Source organism: Branchiostoma floridae, chromosome 6 (assembly GCF_000003815.2).
Source record: "Branchiostoma floridae strain S238N-H82 chromosome 6, Bfl_VNyyK, whole genome shotgun sequence".
In the NCBI taxonomy this organism is placed as follows: Eukaryota; Metazoa; Chordata; class Leptocardii; order Amphioxiformes; family Branchiostomatidae; genus Branchiostoma; species Branchiostoma floridae.
This window is the reverse complement of record NC_049984.1, coordinates 15,895,134-15,915,561: the sequence shown is the minus strand read 5'-3', so window position 1 is coordinate 15,915,561 and position 20,428 is coordinate 15,895,134. Positions and strand designations below refer to the sequence as shown.

At 39.6% G+C, this 20,428-nt stretch overlaps 1 protein-coding gene across 1 annotated transcript in view; it reads left to right on the top strand.

Moving 5' to 3' along the window:
* The window catches only part of LOC118417064 (glycine receptor subunit alphaZ1-like), a 31,879-nt gene extending 12,112 nt beyond the window's left edge, over positions 1-19,767 (top strand). Inside the window, exons 5-10 of the mRNA XM_035822432.1 lie at positions 2,781-2,863; positions 7,215-7,361; positions 8,740-8,913; positions 11,754-11,953; positions 16,099-16,233; positions 17,840-19,767. Coding sequence (XP_035678325.1) covers positions 2,781-2,863; positions 7,215-7,361; positions 8,740-8,913; positions 11,754-11,953; positions 16,099-16,233; positions 17,840-18,076 — 976 coding nt within the window. The 3' untranslated portion in view covers positions 18,077-19,767. The remainder of the gene's footprint in view (positions 1-2,780; positions 2,864-7,214; positions 7,362-8,739; positions 8,914-11,753; positions 11,954-16,098; positions 16,234-17,839) is intronic.
* The last annotated feature ends 661 nt before the right edge of the window (positions 19,768-20,428 follow it).

Below are 20,428 nucleotides of genomic sequence, written 5' to 3'. Positions count from 1 at the left end.
GAAGCCTCGAGCTAAAGTTGACTACGAGAAACTTTGTTCTTGATTGGTAGGCCAGGTAAGGCTTTCTCATTGAAGCAGATATTTACTGTGGTCTTAGAAGATCATCTTTGCTAACTTAACCAGAACATCATGAAAACTTTAACCATGGCAAATACGCTTTGCAAATGGCAATCAGTTGAAACATCGAGTAATTGTAGTTTATGTGACGTGAGGTACATAGAGGTTAGATTTCAGTGTGCTTCACTGCGTTACAATCAACAATTTTTCAGTATCATAATAATGGTTCATTATCTTTCAAGGACATTCATAACCAAAATCCAAGACGCTCGGCGTGAAGCCTGGGGCTAAAGTTGACTACAAGAAACTTGATTTGTAGGCCCGGTAAGGTTTTGTCATTGAAACAGATCTTTACAGTGGTCAGAATGATCTACTTACTGCCTATCAATCAATGGTTTTTCAATATCCTGATAATAGTTCGTTTCGTATCAGTCGATGACATTAACAACCAAAATATTAAATGTGATCAGAATCTGCTAAAATCATCTTTAATGAATTTATGAAGACTTTTATGATGAAAAATTCAATTGATAAAATCAATCTGTTGAATCATCTATGTCAAAGTCAACGCCATAGTGAAAGTTCGATTCGTATCTGTTTGTGGCTTATTCCAGGAATGCAAACAGGTCATTTTTCAGTATGGTCCAATGATTATCAATCAATGCTTTTGAAGTATCATAGCAATGGTTCATTACATAACAGTCAATGACATTCACAACCACAATTTAAGAAACTTTGCGTGGCGCCTTAAGGTAAAAGGCACGTACGTCACACTGTCTGCTGATTGGCAGGACCAGTTACCCATCGTCTTTGAAACAGATTTTAGTGGTGGTCAGAATCTGATTCAAATCATCTTTGCATTTGGTAACTTCATCATCAGGGCCCGAAAACTTTGCAAAATGTCAATCAGTTGAAACATCAACTATGTGGCCAATACAACAGTGAATTTTGAAAACGTACCTAATGGTTGGTTTTAGTATGGTTTATTGCGTATCAATTGATGTGTTTTGAGTATCACAATGATATTTTTTTCAATGATTTTGGAGTATCATAGTAATTATTCATTATTACGTAACAATCAATAACAACCACAATTCAAGACACTCCTGCATGAAACCTGAAGATAAAGGGAGCCAACGTGGAACGGTCTTCCTGATTGCAATTGATAGCTATAGGGCCTATAACGCGTTGTCCACGAAACAGATATTTACGGTAGAAATCTGCTAAATATCATCTTTGGTAACTTAACCAAGACATATGAAAACTTTCACGATGACAAATACACTCTGCAAAATGGGGATCAGTTGAAACATTAGCTTCGCGGCCAATCCCATAGCGAATGTGTGATGCGTACTGTATTGTAGTTTATTTAAGGAACACAGAGGTTAATCTTTCAGTATGGATCATTGCGTATTAAGCAATGATTTTTCAGTATCATTTCAATAGCTAATTACGTATCAGTTAATGCCATTTGCAAGCAAATGCAAGACATCTTGCGTGAAGCCTGCAGCTAAAAGGCGCCTACGATTCAATTTTCTTCCTGATTCCAAACCACGATAACGCATCGTTGTTGAAGCAAATACCCAGGGTGGTCGTCCTGTGAACTTTATGTGAAAATTACCCACTATCTTTTACGATGTTAAATGAGGCGGCTCTCCGTGTAACATACAGGCGTGTGTTCATCTAGCCTCAAGAGCTGGCAGGAACCATTAAGGTAATATCTCAGAAACGTGATCTGGGTCAATGAACGCAAAGGGTGTAATTTCAAAGCCATTAACCTACCCTCCCTTCGAGTGCAATGTCGCTTCAGCTTGGACCGAAAAAAAATCATAAAAAGATTATATCTTTCCTTATTTAGAAGGCTTTATTTTTTAGGCCAACCGCACTATCACATTAGGTGTAAGGTCTTTATGGGCTTGGGTGATCTGTGTCAACGAACAATGAATTTGAAGCAAAAGATGCATGCCAAGATGTCTAGGTTTGCCAAGTTGTTGTTGGGGGATTCCTGATCTTATGCACAAAACGAATACGCATAGCCATACTTTGAATATTACATTGAGGTAATAAAGTGAAGTACATGAATATTGATGGGAAACACTTGAGGTAATAAAGTGAAGTACATGAATATTGATGGGAAACACTTCGTGACGATATAACATTATGAATGCACCATTCCAAACTTTGCGCTTTCTTTAATCCTTTACATTTCCTTTGAACGTATGCATGGGATGAGATCCATGGTTTAGGTTTCTTTCTTTTTGTAATGCCAGTCATCAGTACTTTAGATTTACAACAACGCAGTTAGCATTGTGCACTTTCTGAGACGTGTGTTCTCTTTTCGTTTACGTTTTCTGTAATCCTTTATATTTCCTCTGAACGTGCATGTATGAGATCCATGGTTTAAGTTTATCACTTTGTGTAATACCAGTCATCAGTACTTTATATTTACAATCTCGCAGTTTCCATCTTCAAGGTGTGGTAAGTCATACGTGTAGTGCACTTTCTGAGACTTGTGGTCTCTTTTCGTGTACGTTTTCTTTAATCCTTTATGTTTCCCCTAAACCTGTATTTGTGCATGAGATGAGATCCACGGTTCAGGGTTATTGCTTTGTCTAGTGTCAGTCATCAGTACTTTAGATTTACAGTTTGCATCCCCGGTGGTGGTAAGATATACGTGTCGTACACTTTCTGAGACTTGTGTTCTCTTTTTTTGCTGAATACAGGCATACTATGAAAATCACGTGTCTGATGCAACTGCAAGCCTACCCGTTGGACAGACAGAAGTGCAGCTTACTCTTTCATATCCGTAAGTCTAATAAATGTTTATACATATTGATATGATAATCTATTGATATAATTATGGCCCTTCCGGATATGACTTTATGCTTTTATAAAGTAACGTCAATCGTATAAAAGTTATGACAGTAGTCAAATAAATTTTACGCTTGATCTATAGAACAGATGGAGGAATTATTGAGAGTTACTGTTACACATAATGTTTGCACATATATTTGAAATATCGTGTGCTTTTGGAATTGGCCTTTGTTAGGAAACCCACATTATGTATTGCGTAATAGACCGTATTTTTTTTATGCGTTTTGCTCAACAAGAGAAAAGATAATACATAATACGATATACAATAGATAGAACAGGTGCAGGAGGAGGGAAAAACGTTTTTGGCTTGTACTATCCCCTTCTTCTTGGTACCAAGCAAAGCTTTTCATAATCAAAGAATATATTATATAATAATGTGATAATAGAATGTGACAACAATACAAAACAATGAAGATACGAACCTTTCGTTTTCAGATTTGATCAAATAGTCTATATATTGGTAATCATGTCGGAAACATTTGAGATTCCTCGTGGACAGTTTACGATAATAGCGGTCATTAAGGGAAAACAGCTGAGACCTGGTAGATAGTGTTCGCGGGGGTATTGACCTGCTGTGCACATATCATCCCTAAGGACTAGAAGTTATCTATCTGAATCCTGGATTTGATCTGTTTTACTAACGAATGCCAACAAAAATGAAGGCAATAAAAACAAGCTTATAGTATTCTCCAATATTAAAAAATATATATTACAAATGTACAATTTCAAATTATATGCATAAGATATACCAAGTCAAAATTACGAGATCTCAGTGTGGGTGTACAGAGATACAATTCACACGTTTTTGTTATGACTTATAGTATAGTAATAATAGTAATTTGTGCAGCCTATCAATATGGTAATATGGTGGCAATAAGTGCGTCCTAATGCCACCACATTCCAAGCAAACGACACATTCGGTTGTAAATTGACAAATTTCAAAGTGTCTCATCAACATGTCTATTTTACGATTCTAAAAAGGTTGATGACCCGAATCATCGAAGTACCCCTAGAGAGCCATTGTACGATCGGTTTGATTGAAAGTCGCTGACCTCCCCTCTTCTGTATTTACATTTCGGTGCATTGGTTGAGTAAATCAGCTAGCCGAGGCGATTCCATGTCTCGTACGGTGGTGAATTCATCCCATTAAGATTTGACATCAAGGCCACCTGCGCTGTATGGATCGATTTTTTTATGTCTTCGCAACTAGTTTATTGAACAATAAATCATAAATAAAAATTAATACATGGAAGATGGAAATACATATATGGGCACAACGAAGCCAAGTGAGAGCTAAAGCAACTTGTGTAGGAGTAGTAAACAGAAACGCAGAGACACATTATCAGTCCTTAAATTGTTGTTTTTCTTAAATGTAGGTAAAAACAAAATACGCATATACGAAAATAGAATTTTCATTGGTTGTGTTATTGGATTTAGAATATAACAATGGTTCAATTTGTACTTATCACATTCTTTTAATACTTGTCAATGATAGTTTTCAATCATACGAGTGGTGTAGATCATAATGTGTACTGAAGTTTGTGTGCTCGTGGTCACTGAACTACCATATCCTTTTTCAAGTGCGCCAGGTAACATTTGGTCTTAAAGAACATCTCGTTAGACCACAAAAAATACGCCGCACTATCAGAAGAAGTCAGGGTTTTACAGCAACCTCGAGACCCAAAAGTATGGCACCTCAAAGGGGATCGTATATTGAAGAAGAAACCTCTTTCTACCTCAAGTATTGGTATAGGTAAGTTACAGTCGACATGGTTTTGACAGCAACCTCGAGACACAAAAGTATGGCACTTCAAAGGGATCGTATATTGAAGAAGAAACCTCTTTAAACCTCAAGTATTGGTATTGGTAAGTTACAGTGGACATCGTTTTACAGCAACCTCGAGACCCAAAAGTAGGGCACCTTAAAGGGATCGTATATCGAAGAAAAAGCCTCTTTCTACCTAAAGTATTGGTATTGGTAAGTTAGAGTAGACATTCGATCCCAAAGCATGATTCTACCATTAACAATTAGTACAGGCGTTAAATTAGAGGCGTCAGGACCCCATCAGGAACTGTTCCAGTCCATTGTGTGTGCGTCCCCAGTCATTCATCAAGTACAAACTTTTACACGGAAAATCCATTGCCCTTTGTCATTGTCAGCGATGAAGTACGACGTAACACTGAACTTCCGAATCAGTTTAATGTTCTGCGAACCCATAATTAGAGCAGAAAAAATGGTATGTTCACACGTGCGGAATGTATTCACGTACGTATGAGGTCCGTATGGGGGTCTTAGCCTCTACCAGGCTCCACGGGTCGCTGGAAAAACTAGCAGGAATTGGACAAAATTTGTATAGATGCATGATATGCCCGAGGAGCTAGCTGTCCGATTATCTGTTTATATCTGTTTAGCCCAATTCTTTTACTATTTTTCCAGCAACCTGTGGAGCCTGGTATATGCTAAGATTTCAATACGTGCCTCATACGGACTTCAGTATATATACGCACGTGTGAACCAAACAGTGCTCTACCATAACGTAAGGGTGAATTCGGACATATTTTCAGTTTTTAGTGACAAAGTCAACAATAACTACACACTTTTTAACACTTCAGCAGAATTGTACTCTGTCGCAATGTGTTATCAGGCGTTTATATTAGTCAGTTATATGTTGTAGTTATTCATCACAGTTTCTAATGAATGCTTGGTCAGTGTTGCAACAGTGATATTTTTCTGACAAATAATTTGGCAACTACAGGAGGAATATCATACTGAAATATACGTGAAAAACACGACTTAATACGCCACGTTCTATTGACGCTTTCTATGTATATTCACTACCATTGATGACCGCTCTGCTTCATTCCAATTTACATTTAGTGTGTTAGAGAGTAACACTAGGGATTTTATAATGGCAGGCTATGCGGTTACCATTGCCATCACGCTGAAAGTGTTGTTCTTTATCCATATATCTTCTTCATAACGCCTTTGAAAATCTGTTACAGGAGCGTTACATAGGCGCAATGATTGATGAAATTCGTTCTGCGGTAAAAACCAATTGCCATAGATACAAGGGCCATCTTGGAATTCTATCAAAGATGATCATAAAACCTGTTGGAACGCGTTACGCGACGTTTCTCCTGACGCATTCTACTGATAGGGAGTAATAAAAGCAAAATTATGGCCCCACGCGTACCATCACGGTTCCCAATGGTTATTGAGTTGCATTAAGAACAGATTTCGGTGCATATGACTCAACAAAATATGAAATATTTCCTAGACTTGTGAATTCTTCAACTGCCTTTGTAGTTCTCGCAAGCGTATGGGGAAGTTTAAAAATCATGTTGATCTTCAATATTTGATTTTTCTATCATAGTTTATAATTTTTATGAATAATTACGTAATGGTAATTACTGCTAGCATGCTCATCATTGTACAAAAACAATTGAGTTGTTCCAGTTCGATGGATTCCATTTATCGTAATGGCCAGTAATCAGAGGTATCTAACCTCAATCAAATCTCCCATCTTCAACTTTATACATTGTGATTTTGGGAACCGGACGAGTTAAACCCATTCCATCTCTAATATTGTTTAGCACGTTATGATAGCTTACTGTGTCGCGATGTTATGAAGTGTATGTAAATAGACTTTTAAAGTATGGGACAAAAGAATATATCATTGTACAGGATACACACACACACACACACACACACACACACACATTGTGGCTGTACACTTCTTCCTGTATATATATATATATATATATATATATATATATATATATATATATATATATATATATATATATATATATATATATATATATATATATATATATATATATATATATATATAGATAGATAGATTATATTAGATAGATAGATAGAGTTCAATCCCAGGTAGGTTATGTCGGTTGGGGCTGTACCCGTCTTTCGGAATGGATGTAATACTGAGATCCCGTGTTCGAGGAGGTACCGTGAGCACGTTAAAGCCCCTCCCTAAAAACATATACCCTGCTACTGAAATGGAAAGGAAACTTGACCTACTGGCTATATATGTCACTGGGTATTACAAAGCTTCGAACGAACGATAGCATACGAAAGGTGAACATTTTTCAATAACTGCATCCTTATATATATTGTACCAATAAAAACGCACGCTAGCGTGGTATTGCTAGATCAAAAAGCAATAACACGGACGTTATATCCTTAATAAGAGATATTGTATACTAGTTTCTCTATGATTTTATTGAAACGTATTCCTTTCTGTTTCTTTCCATTGCAGGAGGAGGCGTGAGGGTCCTGTGGGGTTGGGATACTTACTGGTTCCCGGGTGAAACTCCGGTGGTAACCCGTACCTCGGGTCTTCATTCTCAACTTAAACTGGAGAGCGTGGAGACTTTCGCCTATGTCAACTCTCTTGTTTCTCCAGGTAACGTTTTGGCCGAACCTTTATCCGCAGGGTGACCTATATCCGTTGTTTTATCAAACCGCATTTTTTAAAACAATGGATAACCTGCATCTGTTGTTGCATCAAACCACAATATTTTCAAACTATTGTAGTCTGAAACCAAGGTCCGTCGACGTAATATCTCTAGATACCCAGCTATCAGGAAACAACGGATATGGGTTACCCCGCGGATAAAGGTGAACTAGTCTTATAGTCAGACCTAATCTTAGTAACGACTCAAGGGACAGATATATGAGAAAAACATTGCCGGATGATTAGTACATAATCGATAATACAATGTATCATAGTGGTGTGGCACCATGACACCTCTTTGGGGTGCATTTATCATTAAGGGAAAAGTATACTGACAGGGTAAGGCTATTGCTAACGGTGGACTTGCGTCAAGCTTTCGTCACAGCGGTGTTCGTTCACTGCGTCTCTGTTTTCTTATTTTGTCTGATTTTGTTTTCTATTTTAGATATTGCGTACTACGTTAAGGTATGACTTAGAAGATGACAAAATAATGAAATTCGCTTGGTACCTTTCAAACTCCGCAGCGACGCAAGCGTAACGCAAGTCAAGTGAGATATATACCACCATCAGTATGGCTGGTGGTGGTAAAACATGTACCTTGTGGTTATCAGGCTAGCGCCTGCAGGAATCCCCATTTCAAAATGGCCGCTGATGGGCTGTGTGCAGCTTGTCAATCAATTTTGGTCGTTGAATGGGTATGAATGCCCCGTAGGGACTGTACAAAACGGTTGCTGGTGGAGCGACAGTTGGTTGCTTAGCAGAGGGCCATAACTGCCAAAATTAGACGGAACTGTTTTGATATGGCTTGTGACTGGGGTACCGGTACCGGTACGGTGTACTGGTAAAATACGCTTTGTTTACAAGACAATTAGGTCCAGGTTCAGGTCCGGACCTGGACCTAATCCTCTGGACCTGAACCGTACCTCGACCTGAATTTTCTATACCGGTACCCACTTCTACTTGTGAATGTAGGTTTTTGCTTACGCCACGTGGTTATCTGATCAGGTATGACTGTATTTTATAAGTATGCGCATTCTATAAACTTCACGACCTTTTACACAAGCTCACATTATTCACTTTGTCAAATATGATACTGTTCAAGTTCAGTATAACTGCCTATTTTGCAGATACAATCAGATTCACGCAAGCCATATTCAGCACACGGAACACTAATTTCACAAGGGACAAACACTACATATAATGGCAAGCGAAGTGAGTGGAAACTCACCTTGTAATAAACTAAACCCGACAGGGAGGGTGGATATTTTCTCAGTAATTGGCACGTGTGCGTAAGCTCTAACTCAAGTCGTACGTTTCGATTTTTCAGAGGCCATTTGTGTGTACGAGGGAGGCGTGTGCGACTATCATATGTCGGAGGACTGTCTCCGTAAGCAGTGCACGAGTGTGGAGAAAATTACAACCCAGGAGTGCAGGAACTGCAACTACTTCGGCGGCATGTGTATGAACAATACTTCAGAGGATTGTGAAAGCCTGGCGTATGGTAAATATACCTCTCTCTACAAATGCCATCAACGCCTGTATTGAATTTTTCAAAATGATAGAATCAACCCAAATAGCAGTTTCTCGAAAAATGAATATGATTTTGGAAATGGCCAGACGTTTCAGGTAATATCCACTATCCCCAGTGATACTGAGCAGATCCGTAGCAGGTTGTATGCTTTATGAATAATTCATATGTAAAGGAGATGAAGACAAAGTTAAGGTAGTCCAATAGGAAACAAAAGTAAGACAAAGTCAAGACAGCCGATGCAAACGAGGGAATTAGCTCCTGCTGTTTGAGTACAGGAGCTAATGTTTTCTCGTTAATGTTGTCTCTTTAGACTAGCGTATTTTATTACCTAGATATATGACCTACATCGACGTGGATAGCGTCAACTGTTCCTAAATCAATGAGTATCCCTTCCGAAAAGTATCAAGAAGTAATGACAGTTATTTGTTACACCCTATTCCACAACGGCCTATAGGGCGGCAACTTCGCTGTGACCGCCTTACGACCGAGCAATTTGACAAAAAAACTTCAAAGACATTCATAGATAAAAATGGATATTTCTACGCTTTGTGAGTTCTGGTGTCTTTTCAAGTTAGTTATACTTTTACATTGTTCGTGATTTTCTAATTATGAGGTTATACAAATCCAACATAGGTCGCAATAAGGTCGTATCAACATCGCCGTCTAGTACAATGAGAGTCTTACCGCCCCATTGTAAATTCACCAAATGATTAATGATGTCTGAATTGGTAAAAAGAAGCCTACAAGTCCTAATGAGAAAACGTGGTGCTTTCGGCCCAGATTGCTGACAGAGTGGGCTGTGAACTCGTTATATGGGTTTTCTCGGATGCCCTGATTTTGCCTCAAAGGTCGCCTTGATTGACTACCGGCATGAATTGCCACGTGTTTGTTACGTTCAATTCATCAAAACCTCTTTTTACTACAAGATAACAGAAGAGGCTGCGTGACCTTCTTAGAACAGGAAGAAGTGTACAGCCATAAGTTATTTTCTTTTGTGATTAACTGAAAGTAGAGTAGTAAGGATTCTAGGCTACTCCTAATGGCTTAGGTCCCCATTGGAAAAGGTGGCCCTCCCGTGCGCAGTTCACAGACTGTTTTTGCACTTTGGGCGTGTCCCCGAATCTATCAGGTCGGGTTAAAATCAACCCGGGACCCGGCAGCAAAATAGAAGCGGTGACCACCCCTACTGCTTTAAAGTGTAAATGGATGTACGTATTATTCATTTGAGTTTTGAATTCACCGCTTCTCGGAAAGCCGCACGTGGACTCTAGAGTGTCCACTTCAGATGGACGCCGGATGATCTCAGCGGGGAACATCCCCAATCTATCCTGACTCAGTAGATTGTAAAGATCAGTCAACGGGAAGGAATCAGATATGGGACCTATTGGGATATCTAAAATTTGTCTGTACATCATTTGCATAAGGATACATAGCTTTTAGTTAAAAACCTGGTGAATCTGCTGTCATTTTCAGTCTCTGACTATAGGTAGTGTATGCCACCTGAAACGCTGGACCGCCCCCTCCCAAATCACATCCCGTTGCTTCAGTAAATTTTGTACTATGTATCTTATTACCTAGATGTCTAACCTTCATCGACGTCCGTTTACTTTTAACCTTTAACGCTCTTTTTCTTCACTTCATGCGTGCGTCCAACTTTTGACAAACTACGGTAGTGATGAAAGTTCGTCTGGGGCATTCATTAAGTTTTAGCAAAGACTGATGATCTCATCAACACGGAAAGAACGTTACCGTACCTAAGTTATGACCTATGGTTGATTTTATCTCTCAAGCGTGATAGAAGGAAAGGTTACTTCGTCCATCGTGTCATACTTTGTATTTAGGACAAGGCCTTTCAGACACGCACATTCAAACCCTCCGCTATAATTTGTCTATTGATAGTTGTAATAAGCTGGGATTTTATAGGAAATGTAAGATACAATATTGTGTATTGAAATATGTCAAACTTTCTGACATAAAAGTTAGTGACCACTGTTTTGAAACCCAAAAGGGTGAAATATAACACTACCTGTACTGGAGAGAATGTCTAAATAACGCTTCTCTAATGCAATGAAAGACGAAAGTAACTTCATCTCTAATTGTCCGTTTTATGATGTTATAGGAAAGTAACGAAACTCATTATTCACCCTCACATCAAAAGTTCATTTTTACTCTCCCACTATCCCTGGCCACCAGAAAACAATTCTTAGACTACTATTTATTCGTTAAAGTCAATGAACCCTTGTGATATGGGATAAGTTGGTAAATTCGCTTTCCACTACCCCAAAAGAAGAAGTCAGACCGTCGACCCAATCAAACTAGCTCGATCTATATTTTGAATTGTAGTAGTATAACCTAGATGTAGTATACCACTGCGGCTATCATTCTTAGCCCTCGGACATATATCAACAATAAACTTATTATCATCATGAAATGAAACTGTGTTGGTAAATGACAAAACTAGCCAACACAAAAGAAAGCTGGGAATTACCCAATTTCTTTCGTGTACTCCTTTGGCCTTGTTCACAGAATGTACGCATTGTGTAGCTTCCGGGGCGTAACGTCGGAATCACCAGACTGCAGCAGCAGATTGTAGGTCACTGAACCCAGGCGGGGGCCGACACAGGTTATCTGGCACCAACGACCCGCTGCTGTAGTCACGTGGTTTCGACATCACGTCCCGAAAGCTTCAGTGAACAAAGCTGGCGGAGTCACACAAAAATTTGGGTAAGTATTCACTGTCTTTAGTGCTGGTTAGGTAAAGTTCAGGTTTTTCATAACTTCTTATTATTATTATCATTATTATTACTTAGTTGTACACGGAGACAGCGTGTTTACGACCGGAGAGCTGCGCTTCACCCTGACCCGGCGGCTGTCCTACCATCTCCTGCAGACCTACATCCCGTCCATGAGCATCGTGGCAATGTCATGGGTGTCCTTCTGGATCAACATGGAGTCTGCCCCGGCAAGGACAGGACTCGGCGTCACAACTGTACTCACAATGATCACTCAGGTACGGCTGATTGTGTTTGGATGATGAAATATTGACGTATATCCTGGGTACCGGCTACTCTTTCAAGAGAGGAAAATAGATAGATAACGTAGAATTACATACCATTACAGTTAGCAATCGATCATTTGAAATTACAAATCCAAAACGTATGTGCTTCGTCATGTATGTTTTAATTTCGGAGCCTTGCATGTGTTTTAGGGGTTCTTTAGGGGCATGATTTTTTCATATTATTCTTTATTTGGTTTGTCCATTTTGAAAGTTTTTCATGTCATTCTGAATATCTGGTTCCGTATCCATGTTGGCCCCAGTAAATGTTTGAATATTTGCTGAAACGACATCAAAGCACCAACGTATTGTCTTGATCCTGTAACTTTACCATCCCAAACGACATGGCTGAAACTTTGCAAGGAAACTTGTATTGAAACAAGGACACCTCATAAAGGTACATCACGCACGTGTAAATGCCATCCGCGTAGAATTGTAACGTTCCAATCTTCGTCAATCCACCAGGTAATGTTTCCTTGTCGTAAAATATTGGTATGCTATAAGGAGCAATACTTGAAATCTAATTCTTCTGTCGCAAAATTGGATCTAGAAAGATTATTACGTGATCAATTGGTCGCAAATAGTGACAAATCGAAACTAAAATGTCCTTGAATTTGAGCTCAGGACCTGTGATGCAATTTTCAAACCAATTGGAGCTTGTCTCTCCTTCAGTGTAGAGTGTAGACATAGTGATCTTATGATGACGATTCCCACTGACGTCACATGGTGAAATCTCACGAGAATCCACTTCTCGCAAGAGGACGTACCAAGTGACGTCGTCATGTAACTTCCTCATTCCTGGAGAGCCCAATCTTAATCTCCTTTTTCCTCTCACTCTTGTTGGACCACGGCCATCCACACCTATTCCTTAACCTTTAGTTAGTAGATATATGGTGCATCATGTTGTATGGGAAGCTAGCCAACATCATAACTTAGCTGCGCTGGTGTACCTTTGATCGTTCTTCATCTGACCTCTCCCGCAAGAAAATTGACAATAATTAGCGCGCCGAGACGCCTTCAATTCTTCATCAGAAGCTTTTAACCTTTTAACCCGAGAAAATACGTCTTAAATCTTCATTGCGTGTGTTTCATGTAAACTCTGTTACATACGGGTGGGACTAGCAACATCATTCACTTTCACAACTTGAAGGTATAACTAAGCCGCCTCTCAAAAGATGTATTGCAGTCATTTATTGCTATAGTGTATTCGGTTGTGGTTCGCATTCATTAGCTACTTTAACAAAATGTAAAAGGTGGGTTCACACGTCCGTGTATATTCAAGTCTTAACCCCTATTGGGCTCCACATGTCACCACAAAAATGATAGAAATTGGACAAATGTATCCAGATAATATGCCGGATGTCTATATTTACCCAATTTCTACAATTTTCTTCTGTGACAAGAGGAGCCTGGGAGAGGCTAAGAATTCTATCACCTCACCTCACCTATCCCTTGACCTCTGTGTGAGTCGTTGGGGCACCATGACTTCGTCCACTATTCTTCTCCACCTGTCTCTATCCTCCGCCGCTCTTATGGCTTCCGCTAAATTCAGCCCGGTCCATTCTTTTATGTTGTCCTCCCATCGTTTCTTCTGTCTTCCTCTCTTTCGGCTTCCTGGGACTGTCCCTTGTAGTATTGTTTTTGTTAACCGCGACGACCTTGCCGCATGACCAAACCATCTTAATTTGCGCTTTTTCACTGTTGTCAAGAGGTTGTCATGTGGTCCTATGGCTTGTACTACTTTGTTGCGGATTTCCTCGTTAGTGACACGGTCTAAGTACGTAATCCCCAGAATTTTCCTGTGGCATCTCATTTCCATTGAGAGGATTCTTTTCTGTAACTCGGTTGTCAATGTCCAGGTCTCACATCCGTACAGGTAGATTGACAGAGTTAGGGCACGCATAAGATTAATTTTGGATCTTAGGCATATGTTCTTATCCTTCCATATGGTGTTGAGCCTAGCTAGTGCGGCTACTGTCTGCGCAGACCTTGCTAAGATTTCTGGACGGGATCCTTCGTCAGATATGATTGAACCTAAATATTTGAATTTTGCAACATTCTCTAGCTTTGTTTCATCAAGTTTGATTGTGGCATTGAAACCGTGAGTATTGTTTGTCATTATTTTGGTCTTTTCACCACTGATTTCCATGCCAAAGGCTGTGGCTGCATTGTCCAAACGGTCCACCAATTCTATTAGCTCGCTCTCTTCCCCAGCTAACCCATCAATGTCGTCGGCGAAACGTAAGTTTGTCACCTGTCTGCCGCCTATGGTAACAGTGCCTTCAAAGTCCTCTAACGCATCGTCCATAATTCTTTCTAAGAAGATATTAAACAGTGTGGGGGACAAAAGGCAACCCTGCCGCACACCAACTGTTGTCCGAAACCATCTTCCAGTGCTACCATTTAGGAGGACTGCACTTGTTGCCTTGTTGTACAGGTTTTCGATTGTCCTAACCAGGTTGCGATTTATGTTATGTTTCCTCATTGTTGAAGAATTCTATACGGACCTCAATCGGGATTGAATATACGCACGTGTGAACCCGGCTTTAGTAAGGGCCCCAATTTCACTAAGCTACACTAGGACCTCGCTGCGACCTAAAACTTGACAGAGCGCTTATGCAAGAAATTTCGTACATAAAGAAAAACTTATCTAGCGATTTTGAGATCCCATCAAGACCTTCCCGCATGTGTATCAAGATAATTCATCTTATATTGAGTTATGTCGATCATCCACTTGCAGATACGTATTTACACACATACATACAATCAAACAAAAAACGTTAACTTCTTGGTGAAGGTAAAAGTGAATTACGATTTGTTTGTTTTGTTGTAGGTTTAGTCATTCTTATAACATTTTGCATGATATTCATACGAAAGCAAGGGTTACACAACTCCAATAAAGGCCGCAGCGAGATCGCCGTCTAGTAAAACGATGGTGTACGGGACCAGTCAAAAGAGGTGCGTACGAGTTCCGTATCGAGACATCATTCTGTAGATCTAGCTCAGATAGACTTTGAAGACAACAAAGTAGTATTTTCAGCTAGATAGCCAGGCTGTACAACGGTAGGTCAAAGTAAAGACCAATTTCTTCCCCGCAAACTTTACCCAATAGAATGTCAATGTGCAACTCATATGGACTCGATCCGTCTTACGGATCCCTTTAGTTAGTAACCCATCAATAGCAGTTTATTAGTCGAAACCAACCTGATTAGAAAAGAGGGATTACTCATAGACATAACCACCCATCATCATATCCTCCCCCCAAAACCAGCTATCTTTTCGTCCTACGAAGTTGGTGAATCTCCAATAGAGAGATCAACATCTCAAGGCTCGAAGAAATGAGGCTATAAATCACTTGGCCCCAGATCGAAATGGAATTAGAAGCTTCTTTGTTTGGCCTCCCTCGGGATAGCGCACACGACGACCTCTGCAATTTTTCATGACATGATAAGTCCTTCACCGACATATACCCTGTTAACGGGAATCAGAATATTGGTTCTTAATATGGAAGTGTCAAAAAGTAATGCCATTGGTTTAATAACAGTTTTTCTTCAACGAATGAGTGGAAATTTGGCTGGAAGGTAAAGGCATATATTCTCTAGAGATCAAATTGTCTAAATTTGCGTTGTGTTCATACGCAACTGTCTTAAAAAGTGAGAAGAAGTTGAAACATTGAAATTGTGTATATGGACTCATTAGGGCTTTAAATGATGTAAACTTTAATACTTTGTCTGACCATTGCCTCTTCCTTCATGACCTCAATGAAAAGCGGCAGGCAGGCAGATTTGAGCTTTCATGAATGAGTAAAGGTTCAAACAAAAACAAAGAAGAAAACCTATACATAAGTAGGTATTAGTCATTGAAGATGTAGCAAGACGTCATATTCTTACATCCGAAAGTTCCCTCATTGTAATAACCAGTTCTCGATCTTGGCTTATTCGAGCATAAGCGAACCATAAAGGTCGTACGTATACATCCATTGTGCTATTTAGTACAGCATGTTGTTGTTGCTGTTTCTTGTAGAGTGGGCGGATCATAAGCTAACCACAAAGGTCTTATTCTCGTGCTATTTGGTACAGCATGTGCTTCGTTTCTTGTAGAGTGGGAGAATCATCGCCATGCCGGAAGTATCGTACGTGCGCGCTGTGGACGTCTGGTTACTCGGCTGCCAACTCTTCGTGTTCCTGGCTCTCATCGAGTTCGCCGCGGTGAACTACATCTCCAGGAGAATCCGGGTGAGCAATCGAGATAGATAGAAAATCAATTCCGAATTACATTCCACGGTCCCTTTCCTACAATCAACAACTCCGCTTTGAATTACCAGGACACCGATGGCCACAAACCTTTCACCTCTCCACAGATTATCGCAAGAATCTTAATTTCATCTTTTTATTACCATTATGAGCACGAATCCCCAAAGGTGCGCTAATTTTGTATCCCTAGTGCGATCAAAAATTCACATTTTGACCTCTTCTCGAACTGACTCTAGTCAACGTTCATGCAGTAAGACTTTTAACGCATACTCTGTCATTCGCAGCACATTTTTGGCGCACGGGCTCTAAGTCAAACTCATAAATCTTCATTATGTATCAATTCTAGTGCGTCGTAAAGGCTTACGGTAATATGTATCAAAGGGAGAAGGTAGGATTTGCCAAATGGGCAGTAAAGAATACAACCGCTTTATCATTGTAATATAAAAAGCCGCTGTAGTCAGATTCGTACGTTTAGACTACGCTAGAGTTGTCCCAGTTGGCCTGGGTAAGCCAAGAGGGGCGCTATTATTTTAACATGATTTATATCAAATCTCTTAACGCTGTGTCGGCGTTGCAAGAGTCGTTTCTCTTGTACTAATGAGGACTTAGATGAAGATCTTGTTTCACCGAAGTTATTAGTCCGTGTAGATCTAGTTGACAGGAGTTGGATGGGGTATACTAGAAGCGAACTTGATTTTGCACGAGAGTGCATTTGTTGTGGTGTTGGAATTCATTTTTCAAAGCCTATCACGCGTAGTATTAACCTACAAGTGAACCTCAGAAGCGCGTGCATGAGTTCACCCTTTATAGTAAACTTTGTTATTGAACTGGTTTCGACGGAACAGCACCTGTCTTTGTCAAGGAATGAACAATCCACTGCTGTCGTGACGTCACTTTATGCAGATAGGACACGTGACTCAGTAAGCAGTGGATCATAGGTTGCAGGAAGGCTATGGCGCCCACCGTCTCTGTAAACTTTGTTAATAGAGTTTTCACTTCATCATTTATAACTAGACCAAACTTCAGATGCTTTTCTAAAGATGATAATTTTTGGAAGTGAAAATACCTTGATACGCACTAGCTCCACGTGCATTAAAAATCATTCAGTATTATATTCTAATTCTAAAAAAAAGGTACCATCTAATCAACAGGCCCTATGAATTAGGTTAAAAATAATTTAAGGGGAAATAAGAAAATCTCGTTTTGTTTTATGTTCTATGATATCAACAAAGTGTCTTCTTGTTTTGCTTATCACCCCTCATTTATGTCGAAAATAGCAGTGTCCATACGGTATGGGTGAGACTATATACGTACAGGGTTTGCGAGCATTCTCTTGTTTTACAAAGCACACGACGCATTCAATTCACCACTGATAGGATTTTTACAATGAGACTGATTATGAATCCATTGAAACATAGTAATAGAGAAAACATGCCCAAGTAAAGAATCTTTATTCTTGTGCATCAAGGAAAATTTCATTTTTTCTTAATTACGACCTATGCGTCTGTTTGTGTCCACTGCATAGATAATGTCTATCAAAGGCAGCAACATTCAACTAAACATTCCTACTATTTCATACTGCTTACAGATGGACGGTGACTCAGAAAACGGCGTGAATGGAAAAGTTCTCGGCAAGAAAGAGGGTGTCGGACTTCCCCTTCCAGACCCTCTGGTCAGATCCAAGAAAAAGATGACGGGGATGGACATTGCCGACGCCGTGGACCATTTCAGTCGCATCGGCTTCCCTGTGGCCTTCGTCATATTTAATGTATTATACTGGGCACTGTATGTAGTAATTATGCGCGAACCCAGGGCAAAACAGTAACTCTTGTTGACCACATTCATGGTTGCGAGTACGCATTTGCAGCGACTGGAACTGTGGGTAATGGGTCAAAGGTGAAGCCCCTGAGACATAAACAAATGTCGTCTGCACATTGTTATGCCAATCGAGACAAGAGAACTGTTTTCTAATAAGGGGCCTTCACCTATGACATATTACCCACAATTCCCGTCACTGAACATGAGTAATCAGAACCGTGAAATTGCTTATACATGCCTCCTTTCATGCTGTTATATATAGGGTCATGGTGATTTGATTATATCGATGACATCCTCTGTAAACATCCTAACAAAGGCGATCATGAGAAAACAAAGTTTGGCAAAAATGCCTTTTGAAATCTACGCAGTCTGGAAGGTTTGACAAATAATAATAACTTTATTGCACAACAGTTTTACGAGGTACAAAGTATGGCATCTGACTAAACGCACAGAGTATGATATGCCGAACAATAGATTCTTCATTTTGTTCTCTCACGCTGAATTATCTTTGGCATAATTATCTGTTTTCCGTTATTCTTTTTCATTTTAGGGCATATATATTTGCTCCTTTTGCAACTGCTTTGCTTATTTTGCTACTGACAAAATTTATGTGTGGATGTCATCCATATGTTAATCGAATCAACATACATGTGTGGAAGGTCCTGAATAATAAGTACATACAACATCCTCTACATTGTATATCTACAGACTACACATGGTATGTGTTTGCAAAATCAAAAACCAAAAGTACAAGTTATTGATAACTTCATCTCTATCAGATTATGATCAAGTGGACAGCTGGAGCTGTGGCATTTCTAACTTCTAGTCATAATATCAAGCCTCCTTAGCAGTCTTCGCAGTTATAGGCCTCCTGTTTTTATATTAATAAAAAAAGAAACAAACTATTCTCCAACTCAAGACATTCCACTCACCTGAATTTGCGACGAAATCTCTTGGTCTCTTTCAGCTATATGTCCCGAGTACTATAGACACGTGATTTTAAAGCACGTGACCTCAGCACTAGCTCTTCAGAAGTCGGTACCGCCCCCCGCCCCCAACAAAAAGTATGCCTTGATGTAGATGGTCTGCTTTACTACTCTCACAAAATAGAGAGACGGTGAATGAAATTTCTTAGCTGAACAACGTGCAGTTTATCTGTTCTCATTCTATGCCAGTTACCTACTCAAATGAACTTTGATATACAATACTTGCTTCATATGTGCAGTTTTCTGATTTTACATCACCTTTCTGGTTCCAGGATTTCCAACGGCTTTCTCTTTGCCGAATTTATGCAGGCGTTAGGCTGTCAGAAACCCGGAAGCAATATCAGGAAACTGAATATACATTATCAGAAAAACGGCATAAATAAAATTGAATTTCTTAAAGAAACAACATACCAACGAAGCCTGTTCCTTGAGGCTGGATAGATCATGTTACAATCGGGTTCACATGTCAATTGGATTTCCAGACGTTGGATAAATTGCTGCAGTATGAAACGATGCGTGAGGATCACGATAAGCGTCAGAATCAATGAGAGATTATCGGTGCGATTCTGACACAAAGAGGTTGTGGCAACGGCGTGGTGTACCCACAGTGGCGACAAATTAGTTATTTCTACACGGTCGAACGTTCTGTCAAATACAGTGCAATATAACTAGCCAGGGCAGGAAATACTTTTCCTATATACTTGCACTGGTGCAGGTAACATTGAAACTTACCTGCACCATTTAAATTTTACCTGCACCACTCTCAATTTAGGAAGTATGGATCATACTAAAATTGTTCAGGAACCATTGCTATTTTTTGTTTCATACACTATACATGTAGGTGGTAACAATCCACATACATGTACATTATAAGACATTTATGTATCATAAAACCCAGTGCAGGTTAGGTGCAGGTAAACACCAGAAATAACGGCACAGCTCTAATTTTACGGCCTGCATATACAAGTAGTATTTCGAGCCCTGCTAGCTTAAGGATAAAGCGGGTATTTCACTGTACTGTAGTACGTTGGCGGCATTGCTGCGATCTAAATCTGATTTGTGTTACCGTTAACTTAAGGATGGAAATACAATGCAAAGCAAACAAGTATAACTAAAAAGAGAGTAATTTATTCGGCTCTAGTTGAACGGTCGGCCACGGTAAGAACATCAGCGTGCAGCAACTTCAGTGAGATACCCGCTAAATCATTTCATTGTCTGTGACGACGAAAACATAAATGGTTCTTCCAAATACGGTGTATAACGCAAAAGATGGACAGTTTTACAATGATGAATATGCATACTGTACAAATGTATCATATAAAAGGATAAGTTTGGAATATACAGAAAGAAATTGCAATAACAGTACCAATATT